General features: G+C 50.7%; 1 protein-coding gene across 15 annotated transcripts in view; it reads left to right on the top strand.

Moving 5' to 3' along the window:
- ERI3 (ERI1 exoribonuclease family member 3) overlaps positions 1-25,541 on the top strand; it is a 128,164-nt gene that overhangs the window by 49,809 nt on the left and 52,814 nt on the right. For 13 of the 15 annotated variants that reach the window (XM_082455690.1, XM_082455693.1, XM_082455697.1 and 10 more), the window contains one exon: positions 17,333-17,405. The exons of the other annotated variants lie outside the window; for them this stretch is intronic. In XM_082455690.1, the coding sequence (XP_082311816.1) occupies positions 17,333-17,405 (73 nt within the window). The remainder of the gene's footprint in view (positions 1-17,332; positions 17,406-25,541) is intronic. 15 annotated transcript variants of the gene reach the window in all.

Consider the following 25,541-nt stretch of genomic DNA (forward strand, 5'->3'; position numbering starts at 1 on the left):
GGAGATGTGGTGGGGGATGACTTGGGGCTGTCTGAGAGCCTCTTTGCTGAGCTACAGATGAATGAATCCTCAGATCTGTTTTAAGGAAACCACTGCCAATATCACTTTGGACACCTCTATCCTGTAGTATGTTTGGAAGCACGTGGGGCATCTCGTCGTGTCTTTAAGCTCATGAAAACGTGTCTCTTGTCCATGGGTTTGCCAGTTGGTCTCAGCACTGAGCTGTATCACCTTTGATTAGCAGCCTGCTGGGGGAAGGGGCTTGAGTAAGAACTCCCTGGCAGTCCTGACTTGTCTCATTTCCTGATACTTTTATCTGTCACTGCAAGCGCTTGGGCTCCCCTCCTGAACTAATTAAGTTTGCATGTGTTTAGACACATTGCCAAATAGGGCTTAGCAAAGCAGAACTGAGCTACATCTCTTTCTGAGTAGGGAAGGAAGGGTACATGAATGCTCCACCACGAGGACCGGGAGAAGTGTGGGTGACATGGAGCCGGTGTGTACAGATGATAAGCATTCTGCCCTGGCCTCCTTGGGACACAGCAGGCCTTCAAAGTAACCTTCTGACTAGCTGGCAGCAGCAGGTGAGGGCCCACCCTCCAGCTCTCTTAGTGAATTGGCGTTCTAAGAGGACTGAGGATGGAAAGAGGGCAGGCTCTGAGTAGGATTCTTCTCCCAAGCACAAGCAAAACTGAACATCAAGTTTAGTGGGATTTGCAGGGGGCGTTTGTAGGCCTGTGTGCTGTTTGCTGCCAGCCTGAACCTACCCAGCTCCGTGGCCTAAAACCACTTGTGTGGCTAGCGGAGTGCAGGGTGGCCTTCTTTCCAGGTCTGTGAGAAGTACATTGGAAACGTGGACCACTGAAGGCCGCACTTTCCTTTTTGCCTTGAAGACCCCAGACCACCCTGCACAGTCTGATGATCCCTGTGAAGTGGCGCCAGGGGGAGGGAAGGAGAGTCATATTGCACAGGGTCTCCCCACCCTGAATGCAGGGTTCAGCCTAATGGGTCACCACGGTGAGGTGATGGCTGTCAGCATGTTTCCATGTCAGACTGACGCCTGCCTTTTACCTAGCGCTGGGTAGCCTGAGGTCTGAGATGTCCCGTGGCATCCTGCCCACACAGCAGCAGACACGGGGCCTTACCATGTTGTGGAGTCCTCCTCTGAGGTAGGGAGTGAGGGTATTTCCTACAGAAAGCAGGAGAAACAGCCGACTGCCATGGTCAGGGCCTCGGTCCCATAGCTGTGAGGCCAATGGGTCAGCTTCCTGGCCATGAAGAGGTTCTCAGTGGACGAGATCAGCTCAGAGTCAGGGTAGGCTCCCAGTGCACACAAAGTGTGTGCGGACGGGGTGGGGAGAGGGTTCTGGAGGTTGTATAGGAATTCTGGGCCTTTGAGCTGCAGCCTAAGCCCAGAGAGAACGAGAACCAGACCTTCTGCCCTCCCTTCGGCTTCCCTAGAGCCCTCTCGTCAGCAGAGGTACATGGGGTTAGCCCCAAGAAGGCAGCTTGCGTTGATGGGGTCATGTTTCAGCTGCAGCTAATCCAAGTCACTTGATATAAATCTCTCCCTGCTGCCTCTCCCCTCCCTCCCATCCCCAACCCACAGACAGGGAAATGAGTCCTGGCCCTCGCCCTGAATACATCATGGCAGGCCTGCCTCTAATGAGAGAGGGCCATTCATTGTGGGGTGAAGCTCCCTGCAGAGCCTGGGATGCCATTAATTAAAGGAGAGCCACCTGAAGCCAGTGGTGCGGCGCAGCCTGCCACGCTCAGATGGAGCGGTGGTGGGGTAGCCTCGTTAGCCTGACAGCTCCTTGGGCCCCGAGTTCCTGGGCGCGGAGGAGCGAGGGGTGCCCCGCCTCCACCTGAGGGCTCACGGCCTCTGGGGCCAGCCTCCTTGCAGATGCAGGAGGGCCCCTTCCTGCACCTGTCCTGGGGCCTGGACCTGGCAGGAAAGGGGCGCCTGATGGCAGGCTTGGCTGGGGATTATCCATTTCCTTTGGGCAGGCCTCAGGGCAGGAGCAGGCTTCTTTGGAGCCCGAGCAGGCTCCTGGCTCCCGGCTCCCGGTCTGCACTCCCTTCCCGCTCTTCTGCGTGTGGTCCTGGAGCTGCAGGTCAGTGGGTGGCACAGCCTGAGGCCTTCCTTCAAAGCCTGAGTCCAGGGAAGCTGGTGTGCCCTGGAAGGACCTTGGGCCTGCAGGGGCACTCGGGGAGAGAGAAGTCCTGTCGTTGGGTCTGCGAGCACGGCCCGTCACAGGCAGACAGAGCCTCTGGTGTTCCACTTTCTGGGCATTTCTAGGCTGAAGGGTGGGGCCCCAGTGGCAGCCTCATCTCCTCACCCCCTGGAAGGTGTCAGAGGGTCTAAAGCGCTCTAGTGATTATAGGAATCCCTGGAATGGAAGTTTTGCTCAGTTAAAACCCTGATAAAAGATGGAGATGTTTATGTAGTGACTGACCAGGCGTTGAGATGTTTATGGTGGTGGCAGCCTCCTGCTTTGGCCTGCTGCGGAGCTGCTGACTAGATGGCTCTTTACTGCTTAATTGGTCCTGAGGTGAGTGTTGCCGCCTGGTTTCTGGTCCCCGGTCTGACAGGTGGAGTGCCCCTTGACCATCCATGAGGCTCTTACTGCCTCTTCCTTGCTGGCAGGAGGGGCTGTAGGCACTCGGACCTTGACCATCGCCCAGAGTTGGGGTAGCTCAGCCAGTCTCCGCCTGGCTTGTCAGGAAGACAGATTGGTTTTATGTTTGTGGCTCTTCTGGGCAGTGTCTGGAAGTCTGGTTCTACGCTGCATGGGAGAATCTGACAGGCTGCTTCAGAGAGCCTCAGAACCAGCAGGGCACGGCTTGACCAGGGGCACCAGCTCTGCTTCCCTGGAGCTCATGTGGTCTGGAGTAGACGCCGCATGCGGCCTCCCGCCAGCTCATGATGTCCTCCTCCTAGGACTCGGGCTGCACTGCTTTGTGTTTTGAACATTTTTGGACCTTCCCAGGCCTTGGCCATTTGTTTGGGCTTCTCTTTCCTCTGGAGGGTTTGTGTCCTGAACTCCAGGGAGAAAGAGCCACTGTTGATGCTGGAAAATATTTTCCTTTGGGTGAGATATTTTTGTGTTTTTTTTAACATTCTTTGTGTGACTCTTGAGACCCAGCTTTTTAAAAAAAAATTTATCTTTTTAGAAATGGAGGTATGAAATAGGTACAGTAGGGTGCATACAGTATACAAACGAGAAATGGACAGCTCAATATATTGTTATACAAGTATACACCTGTGTAGTCACCACCCAGATCAAGACGAAGAACCTTTTCCGTCATCCCAGAAAGTTCCCTTGTGCCCTTTCCCAGTCAGTAATGCCCTCCTGCCAGGTAACCACTACTCTGACTTCTGCTACTTTTGGATCATTTGCCTCTTACTGACTTTCGTATAAATGGAATCAAACGAGACGTACTCTTTTGAGTCGGACTTCCTTTGCTCAACATAGCATATGAGAGATTCATCCGTGTAGTTGTATGTATCGGTAGTTCAGCCTTTTTATTGCTGGGTAGGACTCCACTGTATTACTGTAGTGCAGTTTATCTGTTCCCTTTCTGTTGGACTACATACCTTCTTTAGTCTTTCAGTTTATGTTTGTCGAATAAGTATGTGAATGTTCAATCTGATACGAGCATCTCCCTAGACCTATCAGCTTGTCCTAATTTCCCTCATCCTTTAAAACCTAATTCCAGTCCTTCAGACATGTGGTCTTCCCTGTCTCTTGTGGAATCTGCACTGGCCTCCCTCTTTTCTAAACCCCTGTGATAGAGAGAGACTGACCCCAGGCCTGTGGAAGTGGCCTTTGAGCCCTAGTGACCCATTTTATTTATTCTTTCAGCAGATGTTTATTGAATGCCCGTTATATGTTTTACACTGTTCCAGGTATTGAGGATTTAGCAGTGAACAAAGAGATAAAACTTCCAAAATATCCTGTCTTCATGGGGTTTACATTTCAGTGCATGCAGCCAGCCCTGCCCTCTGTCTTTTGGACCCTGATACCAGAAGAATCTTAGTCTTGCCTAGGCTCCTCTGTCTCCTGGGATTTTGTAGGAGCTTGGTGGCAGTGGCTCTTGCCACCTTGACAGGGCCTCTCCAGGGCTTTCGTGGGCTTTCGTCTCCCTTCTCTGCTGCTGCTGCTGCTTGGCAGTGAAAGGGTTTTTCAAGATTGGTGCTTTCTTCCACTATCCAGGAGTCTGATTCCCTCTGTGAGAGGAGAGAATTAATCTCCAACTTCCCATGCCTGTAAGGTGAGTGACCTCTGTTTTGTCAGCGCTTGCCAATCTGTCCTCTAATTCCCAGCCAGGGTAATGGAGACATTACTTTGCGCTAAAGCAAACCACCAGCTCTCCTAGTGCGGATTCTGTCCCGATCCAGGCAGCTCAGAGAGGATCTCCTCGCAGGTGCTCAGGCACCTGGGGGCTACAGAGGTGTTGGTACCTGAGCAGCTTTGGTCTTGAACGGTGATTGGCAGATTCAAGGAGGGAAGATGCCCTGCCGTCGTATACTCCCTAACCACCATCCATGCCAGTGGGGCGGCTGCTTCTGAAATAGGTTTCTATCCTCAGGCTCCTAAGAGCACATGAGAGGCTGTGAACACCCCAGTGAGCAGGAAGGGTCAGGAAACAAGGGTCTTGGAAGGTGAAGGCCAGGGAACTCAAGGCTGCAGCTGGCATAGTGGCCCGTGCCTGAATGATCTGTGGGCTCTGGGGGCTTAGTTCTGTCGCCCTTTGGGAAGGGCGCCTGTGAGCGGGTGGGGTAAATTCTCAGTGTCCCTGGCTAATGGGTGACACGCCTCAGACTTGATAGTTCTGTAAAACTGTTTCTTCCAAAGCCTGCAAGGATGTTGGTTTGGGGAAGAAAGCCAGCCAGCCCAGAGAATCCCGGGAGCCTGACAGGCCTTTTTCTCTGCGATTCTTTCTTGCAGGCAGCCCGAGGCAGCCTGTCTCTTTGTTAACAGAGTGACAGCAGTGTGACACCATGGAAATAATTACTAACAAATCACGGTGCTGACTGCAAACAGCTCTCTGTCTTCAGAGGCATGTCAGGGTGCATTAGAGCAGGGCTGGAGGAGCGGCACAAGGGGGCTGAGGAGCAGCTTGTGCTCAGACGCTCTCCTCTTCTTCCCCCACCCTGACCCCTTGCTGCTCTGTCTGACTTTCCTGCTCGTGGCCTTTCCCCACTAGGTCAGCTAAGGGACCTGCTGGGTAAGTGGCATGTGGCTCTTCCCGCTTCCTCTGGGCAGGTAGCTAGGACTCCCGTCTTTGCTAAGGAACACCTGGGTAGTGGTAAGATCCAGGAGTTTTTCTGTTACAGGGCCCCCAAAAGGTGGAAGGATGGTCCATTTTTGATTTACTCGCTGCCAGTTGGGACCAGCTTCGCCTGCTGGTGGTTTTGGGGTGATAGAGAGTATTTGTGCCAGCTGGACCCAGAATCTGGGGGAAGCCTTGCGTTTCAGTGTTGGCTCAGCTCCCTTCCCCGACAGCCCTGGATTCTTCCTCGATTGCCAGAGTCAGTTTTGGGTGAGTCGACTCTGTCCATTCCCTCTTGGTTAGCAGAGTGAGTGCTCTGACTGTCAGGGCTGTAAATAAGGTTCTTGGTGTGTGTGTCTGGAGGCAGCCGGGTTGGGTGGGGAAAGGAGTGGAAGGAGGGGCAGCGCTCCGATGGCTCCCTCGCTTGCCCCCCTCCCCTCTCATACAATATTTATCCAGGGATGGGAGTCAGATGCAGCGACCTCAGGGTCACCCAGTTAAATAGCTTCTGAACCTCCCTGCATTCTAATTGCTGCAGTTGTCCTTTGCTCTGGAGGCTTCTCCTCCCCATTGTCTGCTGAGGCACACACTAATGGCTCCCCTCCCTGGCCCTGCTGGGAGGCATCTGTGGGGTGGGGGTGTGTGGAGGGAGGGAGAGGGCTCATTGCTACCTCCCTTTCCCCGGGGATAAGGGAATCTAGGGCCTATTAACAAGCGGCTTTAGCTAGGAGGAGCACAGTCCCCTGCCCCCCTGCTGCCACTTCCCCAAAGCTGGCTGGAGAAGGAGGCCCAGACGGCGGGTCTGGTTGACGGGCCAAGGGGCTTCCCCCATCTCCAGTCGGATAAGCAGAACTGTGGGACTCGTGACTCCTCTGCAAGGGGACAGACCCTTGAGTATTTGGCTGAGGAGCATCATCCTGTGTTCCCATGGTCCCACATTCATGGTTTAGAAACGTCTAGTGAGTGGTATTTCCTGTTGGAATATACTGCATTTTGCTCAGAGATTGGCCAGATGCAAAAGTCTTCTTGGTCCCCCGGAGGTTGATTTAGATGATTGATGATGGTAGCAGGTGTGCTGCATTTGGTGATTTAAGAGTGGCACGTGCCACACGTCTTCACTAGGACCTCCCTGTAAATGTCAGTTACCACCCACTTCAGCTCTTCTCTTCCGAGAAATACCATTGGAAACTGCCATCGAAGGCACTAACCACTGTGTATCCTGGAAGAATATTCCAGCAGGAGCCTGAAGTTAGCCCCTGTTGAGAGTTGCTCGGGGCCCAGTAAGTACTGTGCTGGGGACTGGGGGGGGACTGCCAGGTGATCAGGGCAGAAGGAGCAGCACGTGCAAAACTAATTGCAGGCTAAGTAATAAGTACGGTAGAGCATGAGAACACTACAAAGAAGATACAGAACGAATGCCATGAGAACCCAGAGCACCATAGTAGAGAGACTGAATGGGTAGTATTTTTAGCAGGAAACTTAAAAAAAATAAAATGTTAAAGCCCAATATTACAAAACATCAAAGCTGAGCTCTTCTGGTTGAAGCTGGGGCAAGGCCCTGCCCATTCTCCCTCCTCCTCCGCCAGTCCACAAAGTAGCCCGACGTCCCTCCTAGAACCCTAGAGCTCCATGGAGCACGGTTTAAAATGCCCGCCAGAAGTGTGACTGTGTAGGCTAGGTGTTACACATCCTGAAGGGATCAGGGGAGCTGGAATCAAGGCAGAGGAGATCAGCCAGGGGTCAAGGGAACAGCTGTGTCCTGGAAGCAGAGGTCAGACCGCATCCCAGATCCCGAATGCTTGCAGGATGCTCTCCGCGGAGCCTCCAGAGGGCATTGTAGGCCACACAAAGGCAGCCCAGGCAAAGGGTCAAGATGGCCATAGGCCAGGTGGAGACTCTGGTGGGGGATGAATGAGGTATCTTGGAGACCACTCAAACTGCTACGGAGTGCCTGAGCCAAAAAGAGAATAGCTCACCAGCCAAGACACCGACCAGAGTACCCTGGAAACCTCCTGTCACCTGCTCACCCTCCTCCCTGGACCCTGCTGCCTGCTGGGGCCTCTGCCATTCCGCCTGGGAAGGAGGGCTGGCCGGTCCTGGTGGCCGCTCCAGCACTTTTCACAGCCACAACAGGTGGGGCACTGTGCCCTTTCCCTGGAAGAATTGCAGCGGGAGGGACTCCGAAGAGGCGCTTGTCTTATTGTTTCACCAGAGAGGGGCTGGCGAGATACACAGTATTTGATTTTGTGGCACTGGGGAGGTGCATGTTAGACTGTTCCCCAGGGTGTTTGTGGCTCTTGTGTGCTTTGTGTGGTTATTTCTGTGGGCTCCGTGTGGGAGAAATGGGAGTAGAGATAGGTGGCAGGTGGGCCACAAAGCGGTGGAGCAGGGAGGTGCTCTGTACATATACGGTGCCTTTTGGAGGCTTCAAGCATCTGCTTGCCGATGGGGATTTGAGGTTGGTTTTCTCTGGGAGTACGGGAAGCTTGGCCTACGGGGCGTGCCTCTGCACCCGCTTGTGTTCTGGTTTCTGTTTGGGAACTCTCCAGAGCAGCATGTCTGGGAACACCTCCAGCTGTGCTGCCAGACCCAGACGCAGGTGACGGCCTTTCGTCTGTACCATAGGGAAACCAAGAGGAAATTAAATGTCATTTGCCCCCTGCACAGCAGGTCGCCGCCAGATCAGACATGCTGATCAGAGCTGTGCGGAGAGCACCCGAGGGAAGGCTTGTGCCTGCAGCCATGCCCTCTGGGCTGTGGAGACGCCCGGGTGACGGCCTGGCTTAGGCCCAGGGCTTTCTCTGCCAGGCTGGGTTCACCCTGGCCTGAGGCCCAGCCCTGTGCTACATGGCAGCTGTGGCCCATGCCAGGCCGGAGGTGCATGTGTACCAGTGGGAGGGGGTGGAGGGGCAGGGCAGGGCCTGGCAATAGAGGACACACAGGAGCCAGTGAGGTGGTCAGCCCCTCCTCAGAGAAGCTGTGTGGTATTGTGGAAAGAACAGGACCTTTAGGATTGAAAGAGACCTGGGTTTGAGTCCTGGCTCCACTACCTACTAGTTGTAGGGCCTTGGGAAAGTCACATTACCACTTTCAACCTCCATTTCCTCATCTGTGAAATGGAGAGTATAATAAGCTCTGGCTTCCGACGTCTGTTGGGGAAGTAGCTTCCTGTTGGGACTGGTGCCTGAGTTTCCTCACCCCACCTCCCCTAGATCTGGAAAGATGGCCTGGAGCCCCTGGTACCTGGGGCCTCAAGTGTAGTGAGCTGGCTGAAGTTGATGGGAAGTGGGGCGGGGAGTGAGTCTGGCTGGGGCGGTACCGCTGGTACTCTCTCCCAGCACAAGGCCTTTCCTTCTTGTCCTCCTTGTCCTCTCAACCAAGCATCCCAAGGCTCATCTCATTATGAGATGAGCACGGGTGATAGTGGTCACCCTCTTAATTGGGGGGCTCAGCTGGCTCCCTCCAGCCTCATACTTGCACTCCCCTTCCTGTTTGAGAGGACCTCAGGGCTCGTCCCAACCCCTCCCTTGCCTTGAGTCCTAGTGGCGGGGCGTAGTTCTTGGCTCTGCAGTGACATTTATTAACAGGGCTTTGGGAAGAGATGTTTTAATACTGTGAGTGTTCTCCCTAGAAAACTCCCCACCCCCACCTCACCCCGTCTGAGGCATGGCTGCTGGTGGTGAAATTCATTAGTGTTCCCTGACAGGCAGTGGCGACAGAGGCGCTCGCTGTCTGCTTCCCGCTCTCTCGCTCTCGTGTTCCTGCTTCACGCACACTGATATTTAAAGCTGATGGGCTGCTTATAGACTTCTTGTACCATGACAAGTTTGGGGAGGGGGATGGGGGAGGAAGAGACAGACAAGGAGCCAGCTGTCACGCTGGTATTTCAAACAGTACTCTCTCCTGACCCTTTGCAGGCTCCAGCAAGTGTATCATCTTTCTGAAGCCGGTGGTTGGAATTGTAACCTGCAGCCGTCCCAGAGGATAGGGGCAAGTGTGGGGGCAAAGTGGGCTGAGAAGTCGGCAGTGCGTTCTCCCAAGGCTGTGGGCAGGAGGAGAGTGCAGGGACAGAGAGAGGGAGGGAGGGAGAGAGAGAGAGAGGGAGAGAGAGAGAGAGAGAGTGTGTGTGTGTGTGTGTGTGTGTTTGTGTGTGTGTATGTGTGTGTGAGATAGCAAAGGGGATTGAAGCTCAGTCTCTGTAAGTGCTCCTCAGCATTGCCCTCCCATCCCCAGGAATGAGGTGACCCTTTTGCTGTACTCTCTCCTAGAGCGATCATTATAGTTCATGCTGTGGTTATCTTCTAGGTAGTCCTGAAGGCTCCCTGAGTATAGGAATCAGGTTTGATTGGCCTCTACTCCTTGAGGGTCCTGGGTCTCAGTGATACCCGTGGTATCAATTCAGGTAGAAAGTTCTCCCACTTTGTGTCTCAGACTGGGGCCTTGGCTTTTGTTCCCTCCTATTTGCGTGCTGATTTTTTGGATTTGGAGAGTGAGTACCAAGGTGCTTCTCTATCCACAGCTCCTCCCCTCGCCCCCAAGCTTCTTGGAATTCATTTTGGCAACTGTTGAATGGTTCTGGGACCTCCCTACTCTGTCATCCCCAGGAAACTTCTCTAGAATCCTTTTCCTGACCAAGGCACTGTCTTCTCAATGCAGGTGGCCTGGAAGCATCTGCAAAGGCAGGTTTGGTCTCAGCTGACCTCCTTACAGCCAGAATCCCTTCTATAAGTGCTTATTTATAAAATATGTTTCCCTTGGCCGGCTCGTTTAACCTTCACAGAGCAGGGCATGGAGGTGATGTAACTTGCCCAAGGACACATGTTCACTTGACCAGGTTGTCTCTTAGTGCGGCAGAGCCATGTGCCTGGTGGGGCTTCTACTGTGCTCTCCTTCCCCCCACCCCCATCAGGGGCTCTTCTAGCTCCAGGGCCTGCATGGGGGAAGTGATTTGGGAACAGACCTGACTCCTCCACTCCCTGCTCTTTTAGCCTTGTCAGTGCTGTCGGTGCTCCCATTGGCTTCCTCAGTTTCAGCACAGCTGTGTCTGTGTGTGTGTGTCTGTGGGACAGAGAGGGGTTACTGGCCATCTCCTGGTGGAGGGTGGAGCCAGAATGCCTTTTCTCTCTGTAGACTGAAGTGTATTCTTGAACTGTCCAGGATTATCTTTGATGTGCTCACCTCCTGTAACCCCCATTGCCCTCATCCTTCCCCCACACCCTACACACTATCCTGTAGGCTTCTAGTAGGGGTTGCTGGTGCAGGGCAGTGCCTTTCTCTCCCTTCCTGTCCTTGCCAGCCCTGCCCTGGTGGAAAGCACTGAGCGTTCGGCCCGCCGGGGGCAACCAGGCTGTATCTCCTGCCATGGTGCGTCTTGCAGGTGAGATGGAAACTGACTGGCTTTGATAAGTATGAGACTTGAGCATTAATTTTTTATACATCAGCAGTGGCCAAGTGAGTGAATTCAATTATGAGTCTGCCTCTCTCCACCCTCCTCCCCATAGTGTGGTGGTTCAGAGCAGAGACTAAGGAACCTGTTGAAATGAGAAACCCCTATTTCCTTGTTTGACCCCCTCACTAATTCGGGTTAAATTGCTACGCGATTGCAGTGGTGACACATTGTGCCTGCCTGTGTTTGTATAAGAGGATGCAGTGGGGGTGGAAGGACCAATTTGTGCAGAGATAAAAGGTGTCACAGGCAGATAACTAACGTCCCAGCCCCGTGCCTGCTCTCATTGTAGCTCAGTTGGCTCCGCGTAGAAGCCCAGCCTTCCCCTCTTCCTTCCTTCCCTCCCCTTGCTCATATTTTACCTCGATGCCACAGCGTAATGATGCCCTGCGTAGTGGGGGAGGAGATAGGCACCTCTGGCTGACAGCCCTTCCTGATAACCAAATTCCAGCCCATCCATCACCAGCTACTCTCCTCAACTTGAGGAAAAGTGATCGTGAAAGGCGGGCCGTTTATCACCCAGGGTCTGTTTATCTCCTCTGGGTAGGGGAACGGAAATAGGAGAGACAAAGAGCTGCGTCCCCAGCTAAGTGCTGCCTCGGCTGGGGTAGCCTGCCGGAGCTGGATGCAGAATCACGTCATGCTGACTGGGGAGGCTCTGACTAGTAGGACTCCCAGACTGGGACCCAGGGGAAGGGGACCTTTCCTGAGGCTCAGCCCTGGGAGTTGGAGACAAGCCTAGGAGATGTGGTGGTTCTGAGATGCAGGACAGCCAGTGACAGCATTCTTTGGGAAGGTTTGTATCAGAATGAGCAAGTGTGGAGCCCCTCATGGAAACAAGTCCAACCCCCCTCATAGGTGACCCCTCGGCAGGAGCTCCCATCTGCCTGGTCGGCTGGGTCTGCTGCTTCCGTCTTCCCCAGGTTGGGCCTTCCATGCCTCCGTGCTCCAAGGTGACTTTGAAGAAGACAGGGCCTTTCTCCCTGCTCTTTGCCTCTGCACCTCAACACTCCCCATTTTCTGCATATCAGATGGGACAAAATAGTTGGCCCTTGCAGGTGAGCAGTACGTGCTTTTGAGTACCAGGACTGACAGCCTACATCACTCCGAGATCTGGGTCCCACAGCTTTTCCAGAGAGGCAGAGAGGGATCAAATATGGCCTCCGATTCAGCTGACTTTCTCCTCTTTAAGGGCTTGAGAGTGACCTGCATCTCCGCAATTTAGAGTTGTCGCTAAGACTTGCAGAGAAAAAAGCACAGAAGGAAGAGTGTCCATGACCTCTGCCAGAACGGGTGCCTGCTCTCCTGCTGGTCCTGGCTCTTGGTGTCTGCCAGTCTGTTTGTCAGACCTCCATGGATGCTGCTGGCCCCATCGACTCAAGCCTAGTAGTTCTAGCAGGGTCCCCCAGCTCTGCTTCACCCAGTCTTCAAAGCTGAGCTCTTGCTAACAGTGGCTTCGTCCCGCCCATACCCATTAGCAAGGGTGACGTTCCCTTAATGAGCTAGTCCCCTGCCTTGGCTGGCGCTGAGCTGGTCACACCTGTTTGCCATCAGGGCTGTCTGGACCTAGCCCAAGTGCTGGGCTGCAGGTGGTAGGGCTGGATGAGGGGCTCCTTTTGCTCTGTGCTGTATGGGCGGGGGCCTGTTTCTTACACCCCTATTCCTCCCATACTGTTCTCTTCTTTCTAAGTAGGAGAGGGCTTTCTTTGCTTTCTTTTTGTTATTTAGCAGGAGTAATATCTTTTCTAACGCCCCTCTGGATGGAGCAGCAGGGAGCCAGTCAAGCATCAGCAAGAGGGTTTCACAGTGGGTTCTGATGACCCTAAGGGGCCAGTGTGATAAGAGCAGGGCCACATGGTAAATGCCAAAGGCAGAGCCCCTCTCTGGCCCTAGGCCCCATAGTATTTGGAAAGCAATCATATCCCTTGGTTTAGAGCCCACAGGCAGGACTGGGGTTGGTGGTGGTGGTGGGGCTTCCTTAAAGAGGGCCCCTTGCATTCACGAAGCTGAAGGAAGTTTTGATTTGGTTGAAAAAAAATCCCATTCCTTTTTACGGCCTGGACATAATTGGCTCTTTTCTATTGGCCATCAGTGATGTCATTCGGACGCTCATAAAGAAGGGGAAATCACACCTGTGGACTTGGTGCATAAAATTTCACTGGGCAGCAGTAATAAGCATGGCCAGATGATGCTTGGGCAGTTGAGGAGCTCTGTGCCCAGTGATCCCAGCTGCCTGGAGACCTGGGCACCATAAACCTGCCTGCACGTTCATGCCCGTAGGCTAGTCCAGGGCCCACTGCCAGTGGCTCTTTTCCTGGGATCAGTATCTGGTAGGAACTCACAGCATTCAGGCCCTTTGTGCCAAGGTGACTTTTGCCTTTTTCTTTTCCAAATTGGTGGAACCATGTACCCACTGGTACCCACTGACCCTAGCCTTAGGCTCCTAAGAACCGTGGACCCAGGTGTGACCTTGAGCACTGACCACCATGCTGCCTGCCCCTCTAAAGCCCCAGACCTTGCCTTCCCAGGGACTGCAAAGACTGCATCTATATGATTGATGCCTTGTGTAGTCAGAAGACTTAGATCCCATTTCTAGTTCTGCCCTTGGCTTGTTGTCTGATTAAGCAAATCCTTTTTCTTCTCTGGGCATCAGTTTCCTCTTTTATGAAGGGGTGACAACTACTCTAACCTACCTTCCTCACAGGGTTTCTGTTGGTGCTCTCTAAGCTGGGCTAAGGTTCTGTCATAGAAATGTGTAGCTGTCTTCCCACGAGGCACCTGGGAGTTCAAGTTCTGGCATATGGCTCTGTGTCTCTTGTGAAGATGGGCCTGGGTCCTGCTATAACTGTACTGCTTGTGTCTTGAAGTCACATAGCTAGGACCTCCCATTAGCTGGAGGACTCAACAACCTGAATGCCTGTGAGTCTGCAAACAGCATGTGTACCTGCAAGTGACCAGGGCCCCGAGTGAGAATGATGGTCGTGCCTCCCTCTGTTTCAGTCAGCCAGGGGGCCCAGGCAGCACTCTGGATGCTGCTGAGCCGTATCTGAAGCTGAGTCTCCAGCCTGACAATCTGTCTAGTCTGTCCTCAGTGTGACCACTCTGGTATAGGTCCTCCACCAAGAGAAACAGGCAGGATCCTACTGAGCTAGACACTTCCTACCTGGGTAGAGAAGCCTACAGCTGACATCTGCCTTTGAAATCCTGCTGAAGAGGGAGCCCTTCCCTCTCCCAGGACCAGCCAGCCAAAAGCACTCCTGGCCTGTGTCAACTAAAAGAATCAGAGGGTGCTGGGCTTGGCTAAGAGAGGGTATGATAGGTGACCCAGGACCCTTGCCTTTTGCTGGCCAGTCCCCTAACCTGCTCCTTTGTAGATTCTGCTGCTTCTGGTGGCCCCCTTCACTCACAGGTCTTAATATGATTTTTCAAAAATAGCTGACCTGAGCAAGCATTTCACAAATACCAAGGATAAGGAACATGAAAGAAAAATTGAAGGGAATAAGAAAATTATCCAGACATTACAGTTCTGCTTCTTAGGCAACCACATTCTAGTTCCTAAAGCTACCTTTCATCTTTCAAAATCTTGCCTCATTTCCTTATAACCTTGGTCCTTGGTTCCCACATGGGGACATCCTACCTGGTTACCCCTTCATCATCTTGGCCTCAGCCAGAATTTCCCTCCCAGGAAATTGATTGTAGTTAGTGTCACTGTGCCACCTGGGTGTTGAGAGGAACCTTCCCTTGGAAAGGTGTCTCAGGTCTTAGAAAAGTAAATCCTTAACTCTACCACCTGAAACATGGGCACTGACTTCCAACTAGTGTCTGTCAAATAATTGAAGAGTAATGGATGGAAGGCTGACTGCCCTAACACTTTCTAGGGTAGAAACAAGTCATTTCGACTGGATTCTTTTTGCCAAGCCTCTTAAAAAAGGAGTTTGTGCTTGTGATCTCCACTTTCTTATCTCTTCTCACTCTTCAACACATCACCTGCTGCCTTCTGTCCCCACCAGCCCACCGATGCCAAATTCATTGGGTTTTTCTCAGCTCCATCTTGCTTGACCACTCTGGCATTTGACACTAATGACCTGCTTTTTAAGCTCAAAAATCAGTTATAAATATTCCAGAAAGGGTAAACCTGCTTTCATCATCATTTAGGTTGACCACAGGTGATGTGAAGTGGGGTCCAAAGAGCATGTGTGACCTTGGCTATCTGATACCCTGAAAAAGGTCCAGGAGCCTTGCCCTCTGGACATGGCGGTGGGTTGGGTGAGTCCCGACTCATGGTACATTATCTCCTACAGAATTCTCGAAGGAGCTGAGGCTGTGCGACCTGGAGAAGGGAACTCTGAGGAAGCTCCCTAGGCTCTCAGATCTTGGGAGGGTTCTGCAAAGAAGAGATAGAAGTCTCATTCTCTGTAGTTTCTAAAGACGTTTCTCAGACTCATGGGTAGAAGTTACAAGGGACAGATTTTAGTTTAGTATTAAGGAAGGATGTTCTGAGAATTGAAGGAGTCTAAAATTAGAGCCGACTGCTGTGTGTAGTAGTGAGTTCCTTGTCTGTGGTGATGGTCTGGTAGGGGTGGCCTGGTTTCATTTTAGCTCAACAAAACTTATGAGACATTAGCCTGGGCCCTCTGCTCATCTCATTCCACACTCTTCCCAGGTGATCTCGTCTACTCTCATGGCTTTAATTTTACTTAAATTACATTAACGACTTAGCAATTTATATCTCCAGTCCCGACCTGTCTTTAAAACTGGATATCCATCTGCCTCTTAGACATCGTCCCCACTGCCAAATGTCTCCTAGGCATCTCAGACTCAACAGATGTTGAGCGCTTAGCACACGTCAGGTGTATATCTAAAACTACATTCCCAAACTCATGCCTTCATCCGGTGGGGAGGTAGGGGCGAGGCAGTGGGAGCAGTGTACCCTGGTTTAGGGAGACACTGTATGAAGAAAATTTAAAAACAATAATGAAATTGACTAAATGCTGGTCCGCTTCATCTATTAGATATGCTCTCTGCGCCCCTAACTTTGTCTTTGTATCTGTCTCAGTGAGTAGCATGAAGCGAGCCAAGCCACACACCTCTGAATTGGGTTCTACTGCTTTCTCTCATTGGGCCCCACGTCCCATTCGGTCACCAAGGCTTCCTTTATATCTTTTTCTGTTGCTGGCTCGCTGGCTCGCTGTCTCTTCGGCTACTGTCTAGTCTCCTGGCTACTACTCGGCTTTTTTAGTGTATTGTTTTTGTTGCCCCCAGAACAATCTTTGTAAATCACAACTCTTCTGAGGCTCTCTATTGCCTGTGGCCAAGCTCCTCTTAGCAAGAAAACTCCATGATCTTCCCCAGCTGATATTTCTAGTATCTTCCACCATCCTTCCATGTACCCCAATACTGCAACTTAAGGCTTTTTTTAAAGTTTATTTATTTTTGGCTGCCTTGGGTCTTCGTTGCTGCGCGTGGGCTTTCTCTGGTTGTGGCGAGCGGGGGCTACTCTTCGTTATGGTGCACGGGCTTCTCACTGCGGTGGCTTCTCTTGTTGCGGAGCACGGGCTCAAGGCGCGCAGGCTTCAGTAGTTGTGGCTCACGGGCTGTAGAGCGCAGACTCAGTAGTTGTGGCACATGGGTTTAGCTGCTCTGCGGCATGTGGGATCTTCCCGGACCAGGGCTCGAACCTGTGTCCCCTGCATTGGCAGGCGGATTCTTAACCACTGTGCCACCAGGGAAGTCCCAACTTAAGGCTTTTTATCTATTTCTTTTATTATCCATTCCATTGAACAAACTGTGAGCCCCTTATGTGCAGGAGTTAAGTCTTACTTTTTGAGGCCTAAGTGACTGACGGTTATTGTCAAACATCAGTAAGTGTTTGGCTGAATGGATTTGTGTGGGCGAAATGGCATCATCAGCTGGAAGGGGAGATAATTTATAAATTATAATTTAAAGAAAAAACAAGAACAGGTTCTTGGTTTAGATTCTGACTTCTTTTTAGCCCTCTGTATGGTCTCTTCTCTATCACAGAAAGCCTATTGCTTGAGACTTAAATGTGAGCCGAAGCCCCTGCCCAACTATCTCTAAATCACATGCTCTTCCTCTCTCTCCTCCTGTCTTACATCTCTGCCTCTCTGTGTAACAAGATGACGACAACATCCTGGTGCATTGGAAAGAACATAGGCTTTGGAGTGAGACAGACCTGGGTTCAGTTCTTGGCACTATCATGTTTTACCTGTGGAATCTTAGGTAACCCCTCTGAATCTTTTCCTCATCTATAATATATACAGATCTACCCACCTCACAGCATCTCTCTGAATTAACATGAGAATGTAAGTAAGACACTTAGTGTGTTGTAGGCCATCAGAAAGCAGTGCGGCTGATATCGTTTTGAATAGAGTCTCCAGGTTCTCACAGTTGGATCTGAGGGCTGCATCTGGAGCCCAGTGTCCAGAGCGCTGGAGGTGGGGTGCCTTTCTTGGGTGGGGTAGGACCCATGGCTAGTGGGTTAGCCTTTGAGGTCACTTTTTCTTATAGACTCTATTGGGTTTCCTGTTTTAAGACTCCGTACCTGGGACATGGGTGCTCAACTTGTTCTCTCCTCCCTTTCTGCAGGCTCCCGGGCCAGTGCCAGTACTTGGGCTTGCCAGTGGCAGATTACTTCAAGCAGTGGATTAATCTGAAAAAGGTACTGTGTCTGAGTCCCGCTCCATGCTTCCTCTGGTTCTCCTTTGCCTCAGACCACCCCCCTCTCTTGCTTTCTTTTCTCATTGCTGTTTTCATCTTGTTGTTCTCATCTCTTTTCTTTTCTTCTCTTTCCTTAATACCCTTCCCTAGCTAATGTGTGCTGGAAAGTTGTGGTTATTTCTGGGAGTGGGGAGCTGCTTGGGGGACCAGGCTGCTGGGTGGAGTTTGACACTGCCCTCCTTGGTGTTAACCCAGATGTGCAGAGAAGTCCCGATTAAGGGCAGTTTCCAGGTTCTTGCTTGGTGCTCCACCTCTGGGCTGAGCTGCATTGCCTCTGGGAGGGAGGTGGTCCTAGCTGAGCCTCTGGGAAAGTATCATGAGTGATCATGAGTGTGGCCTCTGAGCCTCCTGACTGGCCCTGGTATCTCCTTCGGGTTGGGAGGCAGAGTTGGTTCAGGCGGGCTTTGGTCCTGTCTAGCCCCAGCCGAGCTTGCTCATGTGAGAAGGGCTGTGGACACTAGAGCCCACTTCCCTTTGAGCATGGGGGAAGAGACTGGCACTCATGTAGCACTAAGCACCTGGGGAGTGGGCGCTGAGGCTGTGAGCCAGGAGGGACCCGGTGTAGCTAGGAAAGTGGGCCTGGCAGAGAATGAATCACCCAGAAAACTGTACTTTCCTAGTATGTGCTGTCCTTCCTAGGTAAGCACAAGAAGGGAGGTGCAGGAATAGACTCCGCAGACCCCTGCTCTGATAGGATCCTGGCTCTAGGAGGCCCAGGCCACTAGGGAGACTGACTCCTATTAATCCCTGTGATGTAAGGGCAACCGACCTGGGGCAGCCACAGGAACCCCATGCCGTTCAGTGACTCCCAGGAAGCTCAGAAAAGGGAGAACATACCAGAGGTCAGAGTAGTGGCTCCCGGGGGGCCCAGAGAAGGGAGAGGTCGTTGGAGGCTCAGGTTGGTATCGTGGGGATTTGGGTCTTGAACTGGGCATTCAAGGGAGGTGGGATTTGGATCTGAGGAGGAGAGGGGGCTTCGGGGCAGGGGGAGCAGCATGCTTTTGGTGTGTGTGAGGGCTGGAGCTAAGTGAGCATTTGGAGGAGCAATGGAAGACAATGACCTTGGACTTTGTTCCATACGTCTCAGGGTGGCCACTCTCTGTGACAGTGTTTGTGAACTCCTTTGCTTTTCCCTGGTGTACGGGTCCTTTGCCCTCTGGCTTGTCTGTGCTTTGACCCCTCCCCACTTCTCCCGATGATCTCCCTTGCAGCTGAACAACAGCTGCTTACTACCTCCCAGCTTTGGCTGAGGAGGCCAGGCTCTGTCCTGCCTTCAGGCCTTGGCCTATGGCCTATGGCCTTCCCTCTGAAGCGCCCCCAGTCATCTTCACTGGGCTTATTCCCTCTCCTTGACGATTCAGCTCAGGTCTCATCTCCACTGAGAAGCTTTGCAGTCGAACTCTTGCCTTGAGGCTCCTTGACACTCTGGATATCAGTGATCTTTGAGGGTTGAAACTGAGTCCATGTGTTTCCTTGCAGACGTGTCCATCCGAAGCACAAAGACTGAGTCTGGCTCCTCTCTGTGTCCCCGGTGGCCAGATCAAGGCTAGGTGCAGAGTGTGTGCTCAGTGAACAATTGCTGGCTGGCTGGCTGATCTCTGAGAGCTGGCTCCAGAGAGGCCCTCTCACGCGGGCCTTGGCAGGGCTACGCGTGCGGGTGTGGCCAGGCCTGTGCTCCTGGAAGACGGCGTGCCAGCTGTCAGAGTGCATCTGAGGCTGCTTGCTGGCCTCGGCAAATGCAATGTGAAGGCCCCACCAAGCGAGGCAGGCGCTGACCATGAACAATTGCTCTGTGAAGTTCACTAGACTTTTTGGTGTGTGGATGACTCCCTGCCTCTAGCTTCCTTGGCAGAGAGGCGGGAAAGCAGCCGAGCCGTGTGATAACATTGCTACTCGGGACTACCTGGGTGCTGCTGGCAGTGGAGGCTGCTGCCGAGCCTGCTCAGCTTGCGTGTCTGCCAGACTGTGCTGAGCCATGGAGCGGAGAGTGGGTACCAGGGGAAACTGAGGACTCCGTCATCGCCTCTTGGGAGGTCGACTGAGCAGGTCTAAGAAAAACCAGGGGTCTCACCCCTTCCTCTCTGCCCTACAGCCACATCGTGTTCCAGCTGTGCTTAAGGGCCCAGCAGGAAAGATGACCGAACTCCAGTCCTTGCCAGCAGCCATGCAAGACAGGGAGGCTGCAGGGCCCCAGAGGTCCAGGCACATGGCAATCTTTCTGATCTTTATGCTGCGTGACTTAGTGCAAGTTACACAAAGATTCCTGCACCCTTAAAAAGAGCAATGATGAAAGCTAAGCCGGAGAGGCCATTGCCAGGGTTGTGGGAGTACCATGTAAAAGCCTCACTCCTGCCTTCTGTCCCCAGGTGGGACCCAGGCCCTGGCTGTCTGCAGACTCCTCTCCCATCCTTGATCTTACTTTGTCCTACCCCCTTCCCTTCCTCTCCTCTCCTCAACCCCCCAGCAGGGCTTTGCCCCATGAAAAGAATGGGGAGTGTCCTGGTCTGCTTGGCCGCCTAGACGTGCTGAGTGAGCACCTAGGACTGAGGTCACAGTCTGCACTGACTGACTAAGGCCTCCAGTCTGAGAAGAGGCAGAATGTTATCTTTCAGCTGCCCTCCCCTGTCCAGAGGCGGTGTGGGCTGCGTCAGGGAAGGACAACTTTTCTAGGGCCAGGTTTCCACGTCGCCTGTCTCCACCTACTTTCCCTGTAGCAGAGAGGAGAAAGCCGGTGTTTGCTGACATTTGGAATGTCATTGAATGATCTATACTCTTATTGAACTGTCAGCCTAGAGAGGACTTGGGGCCCTGCTTCCAGTGGCCTCCAGGAGGTCAGAGCTGTCACTGAGGGGCCAGAAGAGTACACACACACACACACACACACACAAATATACACGTGTACTCATGTGAATGAATACACTCAAGCGAGCATACCCAAAATTGTATGTATGTATCCATACTTGCATACATGTGTATACACATATTCACCTGCAGAAACATCTGAAAATATACACAGACATGAATGTGTTTATATATACATATTCATAAAATGTAAGGGCACATGCACATATATAAACATACACATCTGCATCAATAAGCAAAATATTTTTGAGCGCCTTGTGTGTTCCAGGTACTGTGCTGGGCCCTGGGGATATAACAGAAGAGATGAATGTTAAACAAACAATTTCAATTGTGTTATAACACTAAAAAGTTCAGCGTCATGGAATCACATCACAAGGGGACCTGACTTAGTGGGGTGGTGGGAGGAAGGGAGTCTAAGCTGAGACCTGGGGGATGAGCAGGAATTGGCTAAGCAGAGAACCACACGTGGCAAGGCCCTGGGGTGAAGAGAAGCCTGGCAGCTTCATGAAACTAGAATGTAAGTTCCATGAGGGCCAAAGAACTTTTGTCTCTTCTGTTTACTCTTCTGTCTTCATTACTTTGGATAGTTCCTGGCACACAGTAGATGTTTAATCATTATTTGTTGAATGAATGACTACCTGAAGCACAGTGAAAGTGGGGAAGAGAGAAGGCTGACATAAGATGAAACTGGAGGGGACTCTGTAGACCAGACTTTAGATTTTGATCTTTATCCTTAGGGTGAGGGGAAGCAATTAAAAGGTATTGAACATAGGAGAGCATCATCTGATTTGCATTTTGAAAAAAATCTCTCTGGCTGCAGTGTAGAGAGAGCTAGGAGTAGATATAGGGGACCAGTACTGGTTTTTCTTAATGGGGCTATAGTTGGCGTGTTGGGATAGGGCACATCATCACATGGGCAACATCACTGAACTCGCAGCATCCCCAGTCCCTGTTCATTGAAGCCAGTAGTGCACCTCTCCAAGTCACTGTGACAACTAAAAATGCCACCTCCCCCTCGACAGACACATACTTTTCCGGTGGCCTGGATGGTGCGGGAGTGGGGAGGTACCGTCCCTGGTTGAGAACCAGAGAATTGGACCATTCCAAGTGAAAGATGATAGCTACTGGGATTAAATTGTTAGCAGTGGAAATGCAGAGAAATGGACTGAATCTGGAGTGTTAAATGGTACAGGCAGTCTGCTGTGATGCAACATATACCTCCCCCCAGATCACCGTGCTATGGAAAGTTGTGCAATAAAAATGGGGTTAGGTGCACAGTACTCAGAAACTTCATCAGCGACACATAAGAAAAGTTGGGAATCTAATAAAATAAAAATTATGGGTGGCATGATTTTACATGTATTAAATGGTTAAGAAATACATAAATGCTACGATAAATATGGCATTTTACCTTGAAAAAAACTTGAAGTTTGCTTGTGGAAATGGGCATGAGAAGGGTTGTAGCTTGTGAGTTATTGTAAAGTGGCGGAAAGAGAATTCTCTGAAATCAGAGATTGTAATCAGATGGTTGTGGCTTGTAGCACATGTGGTGATCCAGGTAGCTGGTATATGTTTGAGGTGTGCGCATGTGTCATTTTGTTTATTCGTACACAGCTCTGTTCAGCTGGGTGTAACTTCCTGTGTTTATCTTGTATTGCTTAAGGACAAAGTCTCACACAAATGCACAATGTGCGTTATGCTAAATCGTTCCCTAATACTTCAGTTGCACTGAAACAAATTTGCTCTTTCAAAATGAGTGTTACAGCAGAATTGACTGTACAATAGATGGGAAATGGTGACTGATTGGCTGTGAGGGTTGAGGATGAAGGCGGAGACCATCATGACTCCCAAGGTTTATGATGTGAGCAACTGGGAGAGTTGGAATGCATTTACTGAGATAATAGAAGGAGGAGAAGTTTGGGGATTGGAAGAGAAGGTGAATTCAGTGTGGGACATGTTGAGTTTAGATGCCTTTGAGACATTCTTGTGAAGCTGTTGAGAACGTATTTGAATATATAGGTCTGGGGCTCAGGGATAAGGTCAGGATAAGAGATACAGATTAGGGGGCATTATTGGTATGTGAATGATAATTGAAGCCATGGGAATGGAGTGAATAAGATGAGAAGAAAAGAGAGCCTAGGACAGAACACTGGGAAACACCAATGTTTGATACATAGAGGAGGAAGAGTCAGAACTAGAGAAGGAGGAGGAGTGGTCACTAGTAGTAATAGTAATATTTCTTATTTAATGATTGCATTTAGTGTGCTAGACCTGTTGTGTCCAATATAGTTGCCACTAGCCACCTGTAGCAATAGAGTGCTTGAAATGTAGCTGATATGACTGACGAACAAATTCTAAATTTATTTAATTTTAATTAATTTAAATGTAAGTTAGAAACTTACAAGAAGAACTTTTCAGTATATTTAGAACACACTGGATTGGTAAATCTGCATTTTCAACTGTTAATTGTTTAAAGTCTCAATACAGATAAGGTATCTCTGATGAAGATTTAGCATCTCAATTGAGATGTGTCGTAAGTGTAAATTACACACTTAATATGAAAAAATACAAAATACCTCATTAATAATTTTTTTATACTGAGTCCCTATTGAGATGGTAATCTTTGGATATACCAAATTAAATAAAACATATTCTTAAAATTAATTTCAACTGTTTCTTTTTTACTTGAGCTGGGCATTCAATTCATAAATTGCTTATGTGGCTCACGTTATGTTTGCATTGGACAGTGCTGTGCCAGACACTGCACTCATTATCTAATGCATTATCTAATCTTCACAGCCTGCACAGTAGTTACTATTATTTTTTGCATTTTAAGGTTGAGAAAACTGAGGCACAGAGTGATGATGAAATTTGCTCAGTGTCTTACTTTGGTACATGGCAGAGCTAGAACTTAAATTTAGTTTTGCCTGACTCTGTGCTCAAGAGAGTAAACAGTAAAAAAGAGAGGGTAAAAAAAAATGGTAGAAGAAGAGGTAGACCAGGAGAGTGTGATGCCATAGACACCAAGAGTGTCTTCCAAAGAAAAGGACTGGTCTGCTCAGAGGGAGCCACATAACGTAAAGACTGAAATATGAGTGCCAGACCTGGGCTCAGGGACCTTGGTGACTCTGGTAAAACCTCTTGATGGCATGATAGGGATAGGAGCCAAGTTGGAGTGAATTGGGGAGTAAATGAGGAGACAGAGAAATTTAAACTTTTTCAGAAATGTGGTTTTGAAGGAGAGAGAAAGGGTAAGGGCTGTGGTGGGGCAGCTGTGTAGTTGAGGCAGGTTTTGTGTTTTAAGGTGAAAGATATACGTGCTTGTTTGTATATTAGACAAGGAAGTGTCGAAATATAGGAGTGAGAGCGGTCTCTGAGAAGGTGACAGGAGATGGTATGGAAAACTCAGGTTCTTGACACTGGCTGTCTTCAGGAGGACGGTCCCCTCTTCTGTCATTATGGGGTAAGGAGAGGAAGATGGATGCAGACAGATGCAGGTAGGCTTGTGCATTTGGTGATGACAAGTAGTAGTTCCCATACGAGGCTTTTGTTTTTCTCTGTGAAGTAGATCAGTCATTTGCTGATAACTAATAGGGGAGGGCTGGGAAGGTTTGCAGAAAGTGGAAAAGGATTGCTGTAGTTTTAGTAAAGAATAGCAATATGAGCTTACTTGAGAAGTATAGTCGGATTTCTAGGCAGTGGTGAGGGTCCAGTTGATGTTGGTGACATTAATTCACAGTGGAACCTCTCTGTTCAGTCGTGTGGCTTTCCTTTAGCAAAGCTCAGCTGCCTGGCTGTGGGCATGCAGAAAGCAGACATTTAGATTCATACACAGTAGAGATTTTCCCAAGGGGCGTGATGAAAGGAACAAAGGAGTTGAAGATATTGTCAAGACAGTGGTTGCCAAGATGGACTGTGGGATTTAAGCTGGATGGTGAGGGAAATGAAGACAGCAGGGGGCCTGACGGATATGGAAGAAGTAGATAGGCCCCAGTAAGATGGGGAACAGGTATGCCGGCTATAGCTGAGCATGCCAGATGAAAGGATAAGAGATTATGGTTGGAAAGTAGCATATCTGAATTAGTGATTTCAGAGATGGGGCAGTTCTAAGTGTTGGCAGGCTCCAAGGTGTGCCCATGGGGGTGGGTAGCTAAGATTAGGTGGAAGAGAATGTTAGTGTAAATAAGAGGTCAAGAAATGGGTAGGTCCAAAAGGATGTGAGTATGTGGATATACACATGCACACATAGTATGTATATATTCACTGCATACGCAGGACACATAGGTATAAATGTATGTATAAATGCATGCCTCCACATACACGATTCACGGACAGTCAGACCAAGCCATGCAAGTACGTGCACATACGCTCACAAATGGTCTGGAATTCCCTCTGGTGTCTGGGCCTGTTTGGACGGGCTTTTGGGGAAGCAGGCAGGCAGCAGCCTTCGGAGAATTCTGAGTCAGTCCTGGCAGACAGGGCTCAGCCAGTCATGCTCAGAAGTTGTAGGGTTGGAGGTCACCTAGAATTTGACAGACCCAGATGAACCAGGGTGTGAAGATTGCTGTTCCACTTTTCCTCTGCCATCTGTGCTATATGCCCTGCTACAATATCTGCGTGCCCTGAAGGGGATGATGGGGTTGGGACCAGCTGTGAAAGAGGGAGAGGAGACCTTCTTGGGTCCCTCCAAGAAGCATTTCTGTCTCCCCCTTCCCTGGGAGCAGACAGCAGGAGAAACTGCTGAAGGGAGGGTTGGTGTCTACGACTGAGTACGACTTTTCCTGACCTTGGAGCGTTCAGAGTCCCAATCAGCGCAGTAATAAATTAAGGGCTTATGGAGGAATAAATTCTCGGCCTTAATGAAGTTCTTTGCTGGGGGCCATAGGCAGGTCAGCAGGTCGGGATGGTGCAGATTGGAGGCTCCAGCGAGTGGGCTGAGCTAGCTGGGAAGCCGTCTGGACTGAAAGGGTCTGGAACTCTGCTGGTCAGGTCACTATTTTGGAGCTGTGGGGATAGAGCTGCTCAAGTGATAGGCAGCCTGACAGAGGCTGGGACTCTTCATACAGTGGTGGCTGCATGGTGCCTGCCGCAGAGCCCCTTGATTGGGGCTATTTGGAAAAAACAAGAACAAAAGAAAAATGAAAACCAAGAGAGGTTTGAAGATGTAGGGGCCCTGCCAGGTGTTTGTTTTGTGTTATTTTGGAGGGAGGAGGGC

Source organism: Balaenoptera physalus (genome assembly GCF_965194825.1).
Source record: "Balaenoptera physalus genome assembly, chromosome: 1".
Taxonomy (NCBI): Eukaryota; Metazoa; Chordata; class Mammalia; order Artiodactyla; family Balaenopteridae; genus Balaenoptera; species Balaenoptera physalus.